We start from the raw sequence: 17,071 nt of genomic DNA, 5'->3' as shown, positions 1-17,071 counted from the left end.
TTCCACCTGGGCCATTTCCCTTTTCTTCCAGTAAAACCAGAAAGAGCAATGAAGTCCAGAATAACTCAAAAATAGTGGTTATTATTACTAGCTTTCTCCTTTGCATGGACCATTGTTACATCATCAAAAACTTTTGCAGATCACCATAAGGCCCAACCAAACTCCAAATTTCTGGTGAGGTCACCCAAAATTCGGGATATCCTTACCTGAAATCTTACAAGAGTACACAAATGTCACAATGCTGAATGAGAACACCAAAAGCGGATAACCTTAAGAAGGCATGTCAAAATATTGTGATCTTTCAGATTTATTCATTTTTTAATGTAATTGTAAACTATTTTTCATTTTTCTTTTGACCCTGCAACACAGACCACTTGCAGAACCCACACTGGTCACCAATTGGCTTCAAACTACTCAGCATAATTTCCTTTTTCCTTATAGCATTAATTGTGGTTTAGAATGATGGTTAATGTTAACTATATAATTGAAAAGAAATGAAGAAAGAATTACTGTTTAGAATATTTAAAAAAAACACAGCTGGTACTTATTAGCAGAGTTTTATTTTTCCTTAACATATAAGTGTCCATATTTAATCTGACAGTTGTAATTTCCACAAAAAATTATCTGTTATATTTATAACATGCCACCGTCTTAGCATCATATTTTTGTATTATTTACATACAGAATAGGAAGTTTTAACTCAATTCATACTTTTTCTCTTTAGCTATATTTAGCTAAAGTTTATATTTAGCTATAATTTTAAAACAAGATTAGAAACTGATAAAGATATATCTAAATAGATTACCCTAAATAAGAAACATACTCCTTTATATGGCAACCTATATGAAATATATTGATATTGAATATAATTAAGCCCATGCAAATGCTACTGCCATAAAAATATAAAATCTCTGTTACCACTAATACCACAAAAAAGCAACCACTAGGGAATTTTTTTAATGCTTATATTCAATAAAACAAATGTACTAAATAAATATTTCTGAATTGTCTAAGATAATCAGAATATAAAACTTTACCAGTTCAATGGTGTTTAACCGTAGTCACTTTGGAAACCAAGGCAGGGCATGTTACACAGATCAAAAGAAAGGGAATTATTCATAGATTAAATGTTGGGCTTCTTTTTCAACAAACTGCAAAAACTTGGTACTGTCTCCTTTACTTTAGGAATGTTATGGAGTCATCATATTGTAGTTATAAATTATATCTTGTGAGGGGAAAACTGGCAAAAGGTAAAGAAATCCCTAGATTGAGAATTAAGGATCCAGATTAAAGATGTGCATACAACTGAACTTTTCTTCATTTTTACTACTGGTAATTATTTTGAACCCTTTTCTTCATATTTTTTTTACAATATTTCCCTCATCTTGCCCGTGCTTTTTAGGGTTTCTCTCAGGCACAATAAATGCTTAAAAGTTCAACAACTTGTCTTGTTTCTTAAAGCTTATAGTGTATATGTACTAAGAAAATGGTTTCCATTTGGGAAGTTGAAATCAGCTTTGTACTAATAAATGTTATATGGTACTATAATGTTGGGTAACAATTTTTCTGCAACATTTACTATAAACTTTTACCTTGCATCTTCTATTAACCTGTGATAAAAAACCTAGCAATTGGCTGAACATTTTAAAATAGAGCTAAGGTTATAAAGTACTGAATGCAATGGATAGAAAAGTTAAAAATCAGATAAATCAGAAAGTTCAAATATAACTTTATTGTCTATGCTTTCAAAATTCACTTTAACTATTAATTTATCAGATGAACTTGTAATTTCTATAAACACTGTTTCTCTCCAAACTATTTATCTGTATATAGCTTCAAATGTATATTTTCTTGCATACTAAAGCAAGTGGATTTGTAAAAACAAAACAAAACCTTGAATGATTTATAAAATTCAGCTGTTTGTAACTGTTGTTGACTTTTTTTAATAAACTGCCTTGCATCACAAAATCATAAAACTATCTTAAGGATAATACTGTGTATGTTTTATTAGCTTTCTAAATGCATGTACTTTTTTCTCTCCTCACAATTTACATTGGGAGGAACTGATAACAAAGTTTGAAAAAGCAGGATTAATTTGACAAATAATACTTGTTATATAGCAAGCAGCTGGTAATCCTGGACAATATTTTTAATCCTTCGGCAGAATGACCATCTTGTCAGAACATAACCAGAGCATATAAAACATTTGCTAGACCAATTCTAGAATACAGCTCACCTGTTTGGAACCCTCACCACATCTCTGACATCAATACAATTGAACGTGTCCAGAAATATTTTACAAGAAGAGTTCTCCATTCCTCTGAAAACAACAAAATACCTTATCCCACCAGACTTGAAATCCTAGGCTTAGAAAACTTGGAACTCCGTCGCCTTCGACAAGACCTAAGTTTAACTCACAGAATCATCTATTGTAATGTCCTTCCTGTCAAAGACTACTTCAGCTTTAATTGCAATAATACAAGGGCAACCAATAGATTTAAACTTAATGTAAACCGCTTTAATCTAGATTGCAGAAAATATGACTTCTGCAACAGAATCATCAGTGCTTGGAATACTTTACCTGACTCTGTGGTCTCTTCCCATAATCCTAAAAGCTTTAACCAAAAACTTTCTACTATTGACCTCACCCCATTCCTAAGAGGACCATAAGGGGCATGCATAAGCGCACAAACGTGCCTACCGTTCCTGTCCTATTGTTTTTCTTTTCTTCTTCCTATATATGTTTATATGTGTATATACTATATAATCTTTTTGTATGATGTTGTGACAAAATAAATAAATAAATAAATAAATAACCTTGTTCTTCGTGATTTTTATTGTTAGTATTGTATCTATCTCAGATTAGGGGATGACTATAGATACAATGCTAACAATAAAAAATCAGTGTTTTAAATCATATATAGCAAATATATTTTTTCTATTATTAATAGAATAATAATAGAATATTTTGTGGGATCAAGGGACTGTTCAAACTTTGGATCTTCATCATATTTTTAATTTGAATTTCTGTGACTACTAATTAGTGTATAAATTCCATTAAGAATCAGTTTTAACAAAAGGAAACAAGAGGCAAATGAAGGAACTGCTTTAAAATGTTTTAAATTAATGTTTTAATTTACTTACATTTACTTAAACCATAGAGGGAACTTATATCCATTTTAAATAATATTTTCTAACAATATTTCCTTTTCTTTTACATCAATGACAGAATTAGAGGATTAGTAAACTGTAAAAGAAATGTCAAATAATAATTTGAGGCTTCCTTTAATTGTTCTTACAATATCTAAAAAAGCAGTTGTGAATATTTCAGATATAATAAATAAAAAGAATTGTTGTTGCATTACATTTATAACATAATTGCTGTAAAACTGCAGCTTCAAAATGCACCCAGTAACAAAAGTTACAACTATTAACTCTATTTTATTTTTAAAAAAACTACACACACACACACACACACACACACACACACACAGAATGAATGTTTTTCCAGAAAAATTGAAACCTTGAAAAATATATAACATACAGAGATAGTCACCCTCTTGTTTGTATTTAGCCTGATTTTTTTTAAAAAAGATAAGCATTGATTGATTAAATTCACTTAAGAATTTATTAATAGTTTTAATAATTCTCTCAAATAGACCTGCACGTTCTGACGAATATAACAAATTTTTGTGTGGCTATTTAGGAAAAGCAAGGACACTAATGCTAGAAATAGATAAAACATGCATCATTGCAAGAAACAATGAGTTGTATATTATGGAATGTTGTCTTCTGTACTAAAGCAGATACAAAAAGCATTGCGTTACAGAGAAAAAAGGAGGAAGTCAAAGCTAAAAACAGACATTTAACCACATTAAACACTAGCTAATCAGTCTCTTTTTCTCAGACTGGAACACTCCCACAGCAGCACTATTTCTTCTGATCTTTTATTTTTATCATTTCCATGGATTCTTAGGAATTACAAATTTCCATTTAGTGAACAAAGCCTAGCATTAGACATGTAAATGTATCCCTGAGTTGATATATATATCCAATACTAAGTAAATAAGATGTTCAAAATATTTTTTATTTTAAAAGAAAATTTAGGAAATACTTATCCATTTTTCATTTTCTCCCCATAACATAACATCAAGAAAGCTCCGGGGGCTGGGGCAGGAAAACCCTTTTTTCCTCACAGAGCTATGTATGCATGTATCTCTCTGTGTGTGGATGGAAAGATGGAAAATCTACAATTGAAGATATACATAGAAACATGAAAAATTCAGAAACAGGGTTTTTTTTCACCTTTTTTCACCCCTGAAGCTTTCTTGATGTTATATTATGGGGAAAAAATTTAAAAAAATGATAAGTATTTCCTAATTTTTCTTTTAAAATAAAAAATATATACAAAGACACAAATAAACATTTTCTTCCATAATGTTTTTAACTGTACAACTATCCTGTGTGAGGGGCAAGACTAGGGGAGAACTTGCTCAACATCAATCATTGAATTTCAATGAGGTTGGGGCTGTTTTGAACTTGGCTTTGTCCAGTAGAGCAGCAGCCCCCAACCTTTTTGGCACTAGGGACTAGTTTCATGGAAGACAATTTTTCCACTGACCGGGGATGGAGGAGTGCGCAACCTAGATCCCTTGCATGCATAGTTTACAGTAGGATTTGCACTCCTATGAAAATCTAATGCCTGGTCATCTGAGCTGGAGCTGATGTGTTGATGCTAGCACTGGGGAGAGACTGCAAATACAGATGCAGCGGTGGTGAAATCCAAATTTTTTTACTACTGATTCTGTGGGCGTGGCTTGGTGGGTGTGATGTGGCTTGGTGGGCATGGCAGGGAAGGATACTGCAAAATCTCCATTCCCACCCCACTCCACTCCAGGGGAAGGATATTGCAAAATCCTCATTCCCTCCCCACTCCTGGGGGAAGAATATTGCAAATCTCCATTCCCACCCCACTCTGGGGCCAGCCAGAGGTGGCATTTGCTGGTTCTCCGAACTACTCAAAATTTCCACTACTGGGTCTCTAGAACCTGTCAGAACCTGCTGGATTTCACCCCTGAGATGCAGCTTCCCTTGCTCGCCTGCCACTCATCTCCAGCTGTGCAGCCCAGTTTCTAACAGTCCACAGACTTGCCTTTGGTCTGTGGTCCAGTGGTTGGGGATCCCTGCAATAGAGTACTCTATGAATATTACCCTATATGGATCAACTTCTTTCAAAGCAGTCATACATACATTCTCTCTGTGATAGGAGATATTGTAAGAATATAAGAGATAAAAGAGTATTGTTCTTAACTTCCATTAAGAGAAATAGGATATCGATGAAGTAATAAAAACACATTTGCTAACATAGAATCATTATTCCTTGATGAAAGCTGAAAACCCATAACTGAATAATAATCATCAGAGCCATTAACAATGTCAGACAGCTAAGAAATGAAATTCAGAGAAACAGTGAACATATATGTTCTCACACAAACCAAAATGACATTTTATAGAAAATGGAATATTTCAATATTTGGCAAAAAGTCATCTATATGATTTCTTCCTTGAGTAAATATGATTTTATGACCAATCTTCAATTATAGATAAATCTAACATATAAATACAATTACAAATTTCAAATTAATAATATGTGTATGTAAAGATACTGCAGTCTATAATAAGTTAATATAAGGTCTGTATACACACATAAACTGTCAAGAGAAAGAACTGCTAGTATCAGAATGCAAATTTGCAATACATAAAATACAAAATGAGACCGAGACCAATGAAGAAATATATTACTACCGCTTTTTTCAAACTGTATAGATTTTTTTTTTCATTTTTAAGATAGTAACACACCTCCTTATAAATCAATATACTACTATTTTGTAATAGGTACACCTTTTTGACATGGCAGGCCTGTGAATACTTAAAGATTAGGTTATTCCTTCTATTGTGCTATTCATACATCCTCTCATTATAAGACCAATGCATTAACAGTACAAAGAAAAACTGGGAGGGGGGTACAGAGGAAGAGATTAGGTGTAAGGAATCCAATTTACTTTTACTGCATGCACAGTAGAAAAGACAGAACTTCAAATTACTGGATTTTCCAGTAGTGCCCAGTTGCTAAATATTTAACATTGTCCAATAATCATTTCCCGCATTATAAAGGAAAATAGAACATATTTACTTGAAAGTCAAATCAACTGATTTCAATAGAATTTACAAAACAGTTTGTAAAGTATAAATGATCCCCCGCATCCCGAACAAAAAGCCTGCTAGCTATTATTCAAATAGTAATAATTACAGCATGTTCAAACAAACACAGGATCCTCAAAATGAACTGGAAAAAATGAGGTGTATGTTCATTAAATATCGCAAGATACCAAAAAAGCATGTTTTCCAATCTTTTACACAAAAGTATTAGTTTTTACCTTGATCCAACTTGAATTAAGTCACTTACAATATTGGCATAATACTCTATTTCTTTTTCTACTTTATTGCTGGCACTTAAGATAGATTGAACTGGTGTCTTGATATCCATTTTTGTCTAAATTCTATTTAAGTTTTTAAAAAATTAATACATACTTTAGCTATCCAATGAAGCTTCTTTCAACATGAAATTCCAGGCTACTTAAAAAATAATCCAGAAGTTAATATATTTAAAACATAGAATTTGTCAGATCACATACAGTAGAAAGTAAAATGTAATTTGCACACACCAAAAGAATTAAAATTGCTGTGGTTATCACATGTTCAATATTCCTCCTTGCTAGTTTACATTTGGTTCTGGAATCAAATACTAAGCTTAGTAATTTAATTATACTATTTTGAGGCCCGCAACTTGATTTCTATTAACTATTACATCAAAACATATTTAATGATATTTAATTAGAATTTAAATTTATGACAGAATTTGGAAAATGTAACTGTAGGATTTGCACCAAAGAAGCAGGATTTCCAGTAAATCACAATATGAAACAGTCAGGTGACAAGTTAGGAGATCAAGCAAATCATGGTACAGATTCTTAGGCTTGTAAGTACAAATCACAAGTACAAATCACAATGTCTTAATGGAGCTAATATTGTCTATATTTTGATTAAAAATAAAATTTGGGTTGAACTGAGATTGCCCAAAGGATTATGTTCAAAATTGGTTCAGTTAGTTATGTTCAAATACATGTTGCTGAATTATGCATGATTCCTACAGTCTATGTACAAATCAGTCACAGGACTTCCATTGACTACAATGAATACAATAGCCATTATGTATAGTCAATGGAAACACTTACTGAATCATTAGGAAGTCCTTCAGTAAGATGAAGACAAGGTTCCTAAAGTACATATGTCAGCACATATACGTGAGCATACACACCCACACACAGATTTTCAGCTGTTTCTAAATGATTCTGCTTTCTTTCCTCTTTTTTAAAATAGCTACCCTTTCAAAGTAGCTTGCAATGTTTTAACTTTTATAAAACATGTGCAGATGTTTTCAAATCCAACTCAGATTTAAGTTAAGTTCATAAAAAAATGAAAGTATGCTTCAATTTACTGGGTCAAATAGCATACTTTTATTCTCACTGAATTGTACATATGGCATGTACTATATGGTAAATTTTATTTTATTCCTTAATTTTTGTGAGCTGGTTGTTACAAATCTTTGGTCTACTTTTGTCAACCAAAAGGAAGTAGATTATTCACACACTATTTCTTAACTGCTGGAGGTATCATTTTCTAGGTATGCTTGGTCATCATGCTAAGACACAATACGGTGTTGTAATTGGGTTTGGCTTAAGATGCTATGAGAACTTAGTCATTATGGTTTGTTTCATTGCTTAATAAATTGTGCAAATATGGTCAATTGTTGCCTAGCCAGAAAACCAAGAGAAAGTAAGCCATAACAATGTATATTCATACCACTTCCTTTCTGCTAATCTTACCTTATTTGCAATTCCTTGGGAGAAAATCTTTTTTCTTAGGAAATCAACTATTTCTATGGCAGGATTTTCACTTTCCACATAGCTCCTATATCCTGCAGTCTTTCATCTATTTCATAATTCTTGTAACTGATATCTTGCGCTAACTGATTTCCATTTGCTTCAGCAAAATCTATGCTTTATAGCCAACATTTGTAACATGGATTTTAAAAGCTAGCTTCATTTAATTTTTAATGAATTACGGAAGAAAAAAAGATATCACTAAGTAAATAATCGTTGATTAACACAACAGAAATTCTACAAGTCTAGTTTTAAAGGAAAATATTTGTAGCTCAGGGTTGAAATGAGGTGTCTTTGGTGCTCTCCGAATTTGACTGTTTTCTTGCAGATTTTTCATTACCCAAACTAGGTAATCATCATGAAATGTCTGCAAGAAAAAAACCAAGAGAGCACCAAGGACCTCTCAAGCCTAGTTTTGATAAGACGTTATCAAAGATAGTTGATAAGCAAAAAACCATAGCAATATGCATTACCACCATTTGTCCAAAGCCAGACAAATGTGTAGAAAGCAATCTACAGCAGAAGTAAAACAAATTGGTTGCAAGAACAAATTGAAAATGTTTTTCTTGGTGTGAAAATCACCATACATAAATGCAACTCTAAGTAATCAGTTAGAATTAATGACATGTTAGAGAGAACTAGTAAAATTCTTCATTTTGACAAAATATACACAAATTTAACATCATTTTATTGAAATGTAACAATTTCACTTTCATAAGGTGCACACTTTTTAAATAAAAGAACTACGGTATTCTAAATCAACCTAAATTAAAATTTATCATTGTTTAAACATGTTTAGCAAGTTTTATTTTGTTTTCATTTCCAAAAGGGATATAGAGAAATATCATGATTTGTAAAATTATTTATATTTAGATGTGTATATAACACATAGGACCCGTTTGGCAGAATGCTAAACCATGGCTGGGCAGGATGGTATGCATGAATCATTATGAACTATGGACTTGCAAACAATCTCTGGGTGGTCCTAAAAGGATGTGGGAAAATTATTTCAAAAATTTAAATAATCTATTATAACTTTTGTTAACCATTTTTATTATGGCTTGGCTATTTGAAGCAATTAGTTACTAATATATGTTCTAATAAAAACAGGTAATGTTTGTTAATTAAAGCTCAGAGCAAAAGTTTTTGATCACCTCTTTCAATGTCTTGTGAGGAACAAAAGAAAATGAGCCAAGGACTAACCGCTGCTTATGTTTATAATATTTGTTGTGTTTGTTTAAATAAAGAGCATTGACCTCTCAAATAGTTTTAAGTAGTTAGCTACTAATTTCTGATTATCATGTATAATTTTAAATTACATGCTATATGATGATTATAACTAAATGGTGGATTTTTCATTACAAAAATCTTGCAGCATTGCGGAGATATCTGGGGAATCACCAGCAGAAGCTGTTTAAGTGATGCTATTTTGTCTGATTTTTTTTGTACTCCTATACATCATATGGACCAAATTAGCAGCACAATAATTAACCATGCTTTGTGGATGCCATCTTTGTTTTAAATGTTGCTTCATTGGCCATTTTTTTTGCTATCATACTATATTTCAATGACTTTAACATAGTTTAGGATGATATTTGGAAATATATCTCATTATAGTCAGGGATTATCCATGTCACATAATTCAAAACATGTTTTGAATTCAGCTGATTAACAAGTAACATCTACCCAATATATTCCTCACCCATATGACAAACATGGAGTTTTTCATGTTTTATCAATTTACATATTTAATCTAAGGATTTAAATATTCACTTAAGATTGAAATTCTTATTTTGATTTCTCATATATATTAAATCATCTTAGCTTCAACTCTGAAAATTAATATTTTCCCCTAAGCATTTTGTAATATTTAGAGAGAAATATAACAATATAATTACAAAACATAATCAGATACTTTCTTAGCCATGGCTATATAACATCTCTATTAATTACCGAACAGATATCTAACCGATTAGAGCCATCCAAATATTGCAAACCAATATATAATTAGGCTGGACTGGTGAGTATTAAAATTTTAGCTATTAAATATTCAGGAGCTAAAAGCAATGGCCTCAGGTAAGACTTAAATAGATAAATGGGAAATTGTGGTCCACATCCCATGATTGTGAGATGTCATGGAATACAGAATTTCATTACTGGCATTAGTAACAACTTGTGCTTGTATGATACAACAGCAGAGAAGCTTGTATGATACAACGGCAGAGAAGCATACATGGTAACAGTTGCATATTCATTATAAATGAATATAATTCCAACAGTTCTGAATTTAAGAATGGTCAGGAGCACTATATGAACTGGCAAAACATTATTTTTATTTTGCTGTTATCTAAAAGATTATTTATTAATGGATTCATGAAGTACAGATTAGAAAAAGAAAAACATAAACAGCAATTTTCTTTGAAGTGGCTGCATTGTAAGTTAGCTGCATTATCTTTTGATTCAACCTGTGTGCTTAAGATAATGATCTAAACAGCAAGTAATTTGTTGGTATAATAAAAGGAGGTTGTTACTCCTTATTAATTGTTGCTTGTATTGATAGCACATTTTATTTTGATTCCCAACTCACAATTGAACCTTTAACAATGCACTTAGTGTCAATGGTTCAATCAAAAAGCACTATATACGAGGGGGGGTATATGAACCTGTACTGCTACATCATTCATATATATATATATAATCTCAAAGTGAACAATACACTTTTCTTCAAATAAATTTCAGCTGTGATCCACCTCACCCGCTATGATAAACAATTGTAAACACACAGCTGCATTTGGAGGGAAGACTAAGACCATCTCTATGAGAAGAAGAAACACAGCAAAAAGTATAAACAGAAAGAATACAGAGATTCTGTATATACAGACTATATTATTCAATGTCTTCTAGGATGATGATGTTCTGCATTTTTTGTATATAAGCCCATTAAGTTTTCTGTAAGCTTAGACTTCAAACATGCACTAATCTTTGTTAGAGAAAATCATATGAAACAGGAAAAATACAAAATCTTGATTAAAAGCACCCTTTATTCATAATTAATCTATTACTATTTTTTTATTCCTTGTGTATCACCTAATCATTTATTTCTAGTATATCTGCCAAACAGATATAAACAACTCACCATTGAACAGGTTTAGTCCATAAATATACTTCATTTTTATTGGTCATCACTACTTCAACAAAGAACCATTTAATCAAAATAATTGCCTTAAAGATTCTATTTTTACCCATCTGCCTTTGTAACAGGCTACCTACTTCTAATGTTTATTTCCATACAAAAAAGGAAAGGAAAAGAAAGAGGCTGCTTCTTAAGACATTACTGCAACACTATATTGACAATAGCTATTGCTCAGTCCTTAATAAAATAAAAGTATTTTAAGACTTATGATCTGATAGGCCTAGTATGTTATAAAATATGAAACAGAAAATACATGACAAATACTACATCATAGCAAACCAACTGGTTAATGCTGAAGAGCCACACCAAAAGTCTATCCAATTTGGCACTTCATTTACATGCGCTAGCCAGATGCTAATGGAACATACAGTCAGGATAAAAGCACAGCATCACTGTTCTTCTTGGGTTCCTCTGCAACTGGAATTCAAAGGAGTACTGTGTCTGATAAAAGAAGGCAATCACTTCCCCTTAAGAGGGGATCCAAAGTAACTTCCATAAATGGTAATTTGATCCCAATGGTTCCAGACTATAAATATACACTCACCCACCATTATTCTAGGATTACTTTTATAGTAATAGGGATAGAAATGTGGGACAGTGGAATATATCAATATTTTATTGTATGCAAAAGAAAATATCTGAGAGAGCACCAAGAAATCTACGTTTTACTTATACATTGCTTGTGTCCTCAACTGAAAAAAAATCCTATTTATCAACTAAATTGTCTTGCATGAGACAGGAAATACAAAAAAACATCAATAACGACCAAACAAAAGCTGTGAAAATTCGTAAATTGCAACCCAGAATTTAAGGAAAACATGTCCTCTATTAACATTTTACTCCCATTAAGTGTATAACACAGCTACCAAGGGACAACCTGTTGCACATTCTATATTACCAAAAGTAATGTAACAGATAGAACCCTCATCAATGTAGTATATACATGCAGAAACTTACCTACTTGTATAAAGTACTCACATCTTTGCACATTCTGGACTATAATGAATATATTCACTAACAACAACAACAACAACAACAACAGACCTATGTTACAAAAATCATGTTTCCTCAGACTGGACAGAAAGTTATTCAGTTTGAGGAATTGAGGCAGATCATCACAAACCATTCTAACAGCATGGATGCAGGATTTTCAGACTTAATTCCTATTCATATTAGGATGTCTCACTGATTTTTAAACAGACTTATATCTGAATAGCTACACCAAAGGTTGGATTCCACTACAAAACTAAGGAACTTCTTACTATGAATGTTAATTATATGACTACATTTACAATGCAAAAAGAAACTTTTATCCAAATTTCTTACATCTCTTGGTGAGAATTACATCTGCACTACAGCTTCCAGAAACAAATTTCTAACACATATCAGAGGAAAAATAATTAAACCAAACCTAAAAAAGAGATTGTATGGGCAGGTATTTCTTTTTCATATTGAAGCCAAATATGTATCTTGGGAAAAACAGTGGAGGCTTTGGGAAAAGTCAAAATGGAACATATATATTATGTATGTATTGTATATATTATGTATAACAATATATTAGCAATATTTAATAGTACATATAATTCAGTAAAAGCATTCAAGAATTTTTAAAAAATCAAACAAGGGGGAGGAAAACAATATATAACTTACAGAAACTGGTATCCAAAGATGCTATAATACTTCAAATAATCAAATTGAAAAGATTAAAAAGCTTACAGATCCTGCCCGTTTCTTCCCATCCTTTCCCTTCAGAGATTCACAGTTCTGCAATTTCAATAATTCTCAAACCCTCTAAGCAAAATGGATTTATTAGGATGCTATTTTAAAAGACCACAGGAGTTCTATATGCCAATAAAGATTAGACAAACAATAACTGCTAACCATTGTGCATACTCAGATAAACAAACCTGTTCACAAACAAAGCACCTTATTGTATTCCTACTGTTACCTCCACTAATCCTACTAAAACAGTCAAGACAACAGCTTGGAGGTCATGAAATGAAAAATTGAAAATAAAGGCTTCCTAAACCTCTTGAAATCAAAGGAAAAATCACTCTCATTCTTCTGTGTTTTGAAGGCACTTAAGTGTTTGCAATTTTTTTTTTGTCATATGTTGACTTCTTTTAACTGCATGCTGAATCAATACAAACTGGAGGTCATAAGCACAAAGACTAAACAGTTATTCATCCTAAAACTTGCATTACTCAATACTTTAGATAACACTTTGCCAATACAAAGACACATACAATCCAAGAACAATCCAAGAGAAAATGTAAAAAGGGTACCAAACATACAATATTACTCAGCATTATTCTGCTTATTTCTAGTGAAAGGTAGGACCATGAACACTGCAAATGAAAACAATAAGTGGCAACACTACATGTACCACAAATGAATATTTTCCTCCATGCTAGGACTAAAGCTCAAAAACTACAGCAAACACTGAACCAGACACATTTCACAAATGAATAGTATTAACAGAAAATGCCCAGATATTAGTTGCTTCATTGTAAAAGGAAGCTCATGTCCCTCTGACATTTCTCAGAAGCTGCAGCGAACCATCATCAACCTCCAAAGGTGGTAAAAAGTATTGCCTGCTCAGGTGTCCATCCCCAATTTTCCATTAGGCAAACTGTTTCCTAGAAAAAAAACTTCACCTCTACCCCACTCAATCCTTTGCAGAGAATAACCAGGGTTTCAGGCCACGAAAACAGAGTGTGGAGTTTGGAAGTCGAAAGCAAACATATTAAAAGAGAAATCGAGACACCTTTGTCCTGAAGCCTTACCTCTTTTTGGCCTAGGGAAGCTGTCATGCAAGTGAAAAACGACTTTCTCCACAAAGTGCTGAATGTTACTATGCTCGGGTCCTCTAACAAATACCATCCAGTCGTGAGTAAAACCTTCGACGGTGGGTTTCTTCCTCACCTGGGCTCGGTGGCCAAGCTCCAGTTTCACCTGAACAGCACACTAGGGAGAGGGAGAGGGAGAGGGAGAGAAGGATAACAATGAGTACCAGAGAAAAAGCAAGGATACCTCCCCCTTTCCCTCAACTCCACTCCTGTAGATTTCAAGGTTCCCTGAAAAGGACAAAAAGAAAACACACACAAAGAAAATAGCTGCCTGCTTATGGAGACACCATTCTCTTACTTTTAAAGAGACATTGCCAGGAGGAGAGCAGCCGGGATTGTAACGGAATGCAGGCTGGAAAAATGCAATCTCTAGGCAGGGGTTGGGTAGAGAATTTGGGGTTGGGGGACACGGGAAAGTGGGAAGAAAATAAGGGGGGGGAGAGAACGAATTTCTGAGGAGGTTCATTCCCATAAGAAGCCGTGCCAAAAAAGAAAAGAAAAGAAAAGAAAAAGAAAAAAAAAGGGAAAAGAGCAGCGGACTAAACAATACTATTATTGCATATTGGGGGGCTTATCGGATTTTCAATGGAGCTGGCATTTCAAGTTGCGTTTGAAACGCGCTCCTCCGGCGAAGCAGAGTCAATTAGCAGAGGGGAGAAGAGGAGGATGAGGAAGGAACCGAACAAGGAAAGGAGGTGCGGCGATTGAAGTAGTTTCCAAACCCATTTTTGTTTTTTGTTTTTTTTGGCAGGAGCGGGAGCTTCTCGCCTCCGTCTCACCGCCACGCAAATATATATACACATTATACATAGATTATACACCTAGCCACGCGCAGAAAGAGGAAGACTATCGGGGGGAAGGGTGGGAAAAGGGGTGCCCGCCAGCTGTCAGAAAAGCCACGCCGGGGAAGAGAAACGCACCATCCTGAGAAGGGCGCCTTCCTGAGCGGAGAGCCAGTTCCGCCCCCCCTTTGCACACTGTTACTCACGGCTCCCGCCGGCCGCCCCACCTCCTCCCTCCCCCCACCTCCTCCACACCTCCCCGGGCGCGCGGCGGCGGCGGAGGCGGGTTGCTGCTGCCGTTGCCGCTGCTGCTGCTGCAGAAATATGGCTGGATTATTATCCGCCTCCAGTGTGTGTGTGTGTGTGTGTGCGCGCGCGCTGCATGCAACTGCGCGGAGAGGAGGGGAGAGGGAGCTCGCGGGAGGGGGGGGAGAAAAGAGAGAGAGAGAGAGAAACGAGGAGGAAGCGGCACACGAGAGAAGGGTTGGAGGAATCGCTCCCTCCTCCCCCTCCCCTTCTCTCTCTCTCTCTCTCTCTCTCTCTCACCAACCTCTCGCTACATAATTGGCAGCGCTGTGAGGAGGAGGAGGAGGAGGAGGGCGAGAGAGAGGGGGGGGGTTTGCTCGCTCGCTCTTCGCATGTACTCACCGAATTGGCCATGCCTGGGGGCCTTGGGGTGTCTTCAGCTCTCCCCGCCCCCACCCTCTCAGCTCTAATTCATGAAGAAACGGAGAATGCGCGCAGGAAAGGAAAGCCCATGGCGGACGCTTTCGCTGGCTTTCGCCCTGTGGGCTCGTTATTTTTATTTTTAATTTTTTTTTTCCGCCTGCTGATAGTGCTGCTGTTGCTGCTGCTGCCGCCGTCGCCTTCTTCCTTGTCTGTCGCTCGGCTCGCTCCTTATTAAACTAAGCCCCCGGCTCTGGCTGCTGTGAGCTACCGAGAGCATGCGCCCTGGTGCACTCCTGTGCCAATTCCTGACACTCTCATGGATACAACACCGGGCCAAAAGAGAGAAGGGGGGGGAGAGGAAAAGAAAAAAGGAGCGGGGTGGGTGGGGGGGCAGTAGGGGTGGTAAAAGAGAAAAGAAGGAGAAGCCAATCAAAAGCAATTCCGGGAGTCCGGAATAACAATGATAGTAATAATATTAATAATCAATCATCGGAAGAAAAGATTGAAGGAAACCCGCGTGCAGGTCGGAGCCGTGCGAAGCACGCAGCCTTGCGAGCCTTCCCCGCCCCGTCGTGCGCACACACAGACACACACACACACTTTCCGTGCAGCGCCTTAAAGTAACAGGTTTATTGAATGGAGGGTGGGGGGGAAAGAGGTGGGAGAGCCGAAAACTGTCCAAAAACAAAAAAGTAAAAGTCCTGGGATTTGACAATAAAATAATAATTTTTAATTTTACCCGGATTAAAACTGCTGGAATGTATGTCTAGAACCCTTTTTAGCCGATAGCTAAAAAAGGGGGTGTGAGGTGGGGGTCGTCTTTTTCGTGATGAGGCAAAACGGCTGGAGTTTCCCTCCTTTTTTTGTTTTAATGGAGACAAAGATCTTTTTAATAAGAACTTGGAGAAGGAAGGACGGTGTGTGTGTATGTGTGTGTGTTTCAAAACATCTTGGAATTCCTGCATTACTTCAGCGGTTGCCAATTAACGTTTTAAGTGATAACTGGAATGACGTTGGTATGCATTTTTGTACAAAAGTGAATGAAAAAGTGTTCCTGGAAGAAAACCAAACGCCTTCAATCAAATAAGGTGTGCGACTGGAAAGTTGAAGCAACTTGTAACTGCGTTTGGTTTTAATGATCAATGTATATCAATGAAGCCAAAGAAACTCTTGGTTAGATCACAATTAGTGTTCTTTATGTCAATAAATAGGCATTGATTGGTTCCAATATAAAATTAGCTGTGGGATTACTGGTGAGATGAATGGGTTAAGAAATGAAGGAATGGAGAGATGCCCCGCTCAAAGCCCACTGGCAGAACTTGGTTGTTGTCTCTAAACCCACCTTACAGGATTCTGTTTTACCCCCCAAAAATACCCAAAAGTAACAAGAGTCATATAATTCCAGAAATCCTAGAAGGATGCACACAGAATATGTAACAGAAAAAAAATGAATACCCTTCATTCAGCTTCCCTTCATTAAATAAAAAAATAAAAAATACAACACTTAAAATGAAAGTTTAAATCTGAATATATTCTGACCTGAAGTAACACTCCCAAAAATAGCAACAGCAATCA

At 35.1% G+C, this 17,071-nt stretch overlaps 1 protein-coding gene across 2 annotated transcripts in view; it reads right to left on the bottom strand.

The window, feature by feature from the left end:
* The window catches only part of MLLT3 (MLLT3 super elongation complex subunit), a 151,815-nt gene extending 135,771 nt beyond the window's left edge, over positions 1-16,044 (bottom strand). The window contains exons 1-2 of one of the 2 annotated variants that reach the window (XM_058171411.1): positions 15,476-16,044; positions 13,983-14,163 (exon numbers count right to left, since the gene is read on the bottom strand). In XM_058171411.1, the coding sequence (XP_058027394.1) occupies positions 13,983-14,163; positions 15,476-15,487 (193 nt within the window). In that variant the 5' untranslated portion in view covers positions 15,488-16,044. Of the gene's footprint in view, positions 1-13,982; positions 14,164-14,965; positions 15,013-15,475 lie in introns of those variants that run through there. The other variant, XM_058171413.1, reaches the window with a different exon arrangement.
* Between the last annotated feature and the right edge of the window lie 1,027 nt (positions 16,045-17,071).

Source organism: Ahaetulla prasina, chromosome 2 (genome assembly GCF_028640845.1).
Source record: "Ahaetulla prasina isolate Xishuangbanna chromosome 2, ASM2864084v1, whole genome shotgun sequence".
Taxonomy (NCBI): Eukaryota; Metazoa; Chordata; class Lepidosauria; order Squamata; family Colubridae; genus Ahaetulla; species Ahaetulla prasina.
The sequence above is the reverse complement of the archived record's forward strand: the minus strand, read 5'-3'. Positions and strand labels throughout refer to the sequence as shown.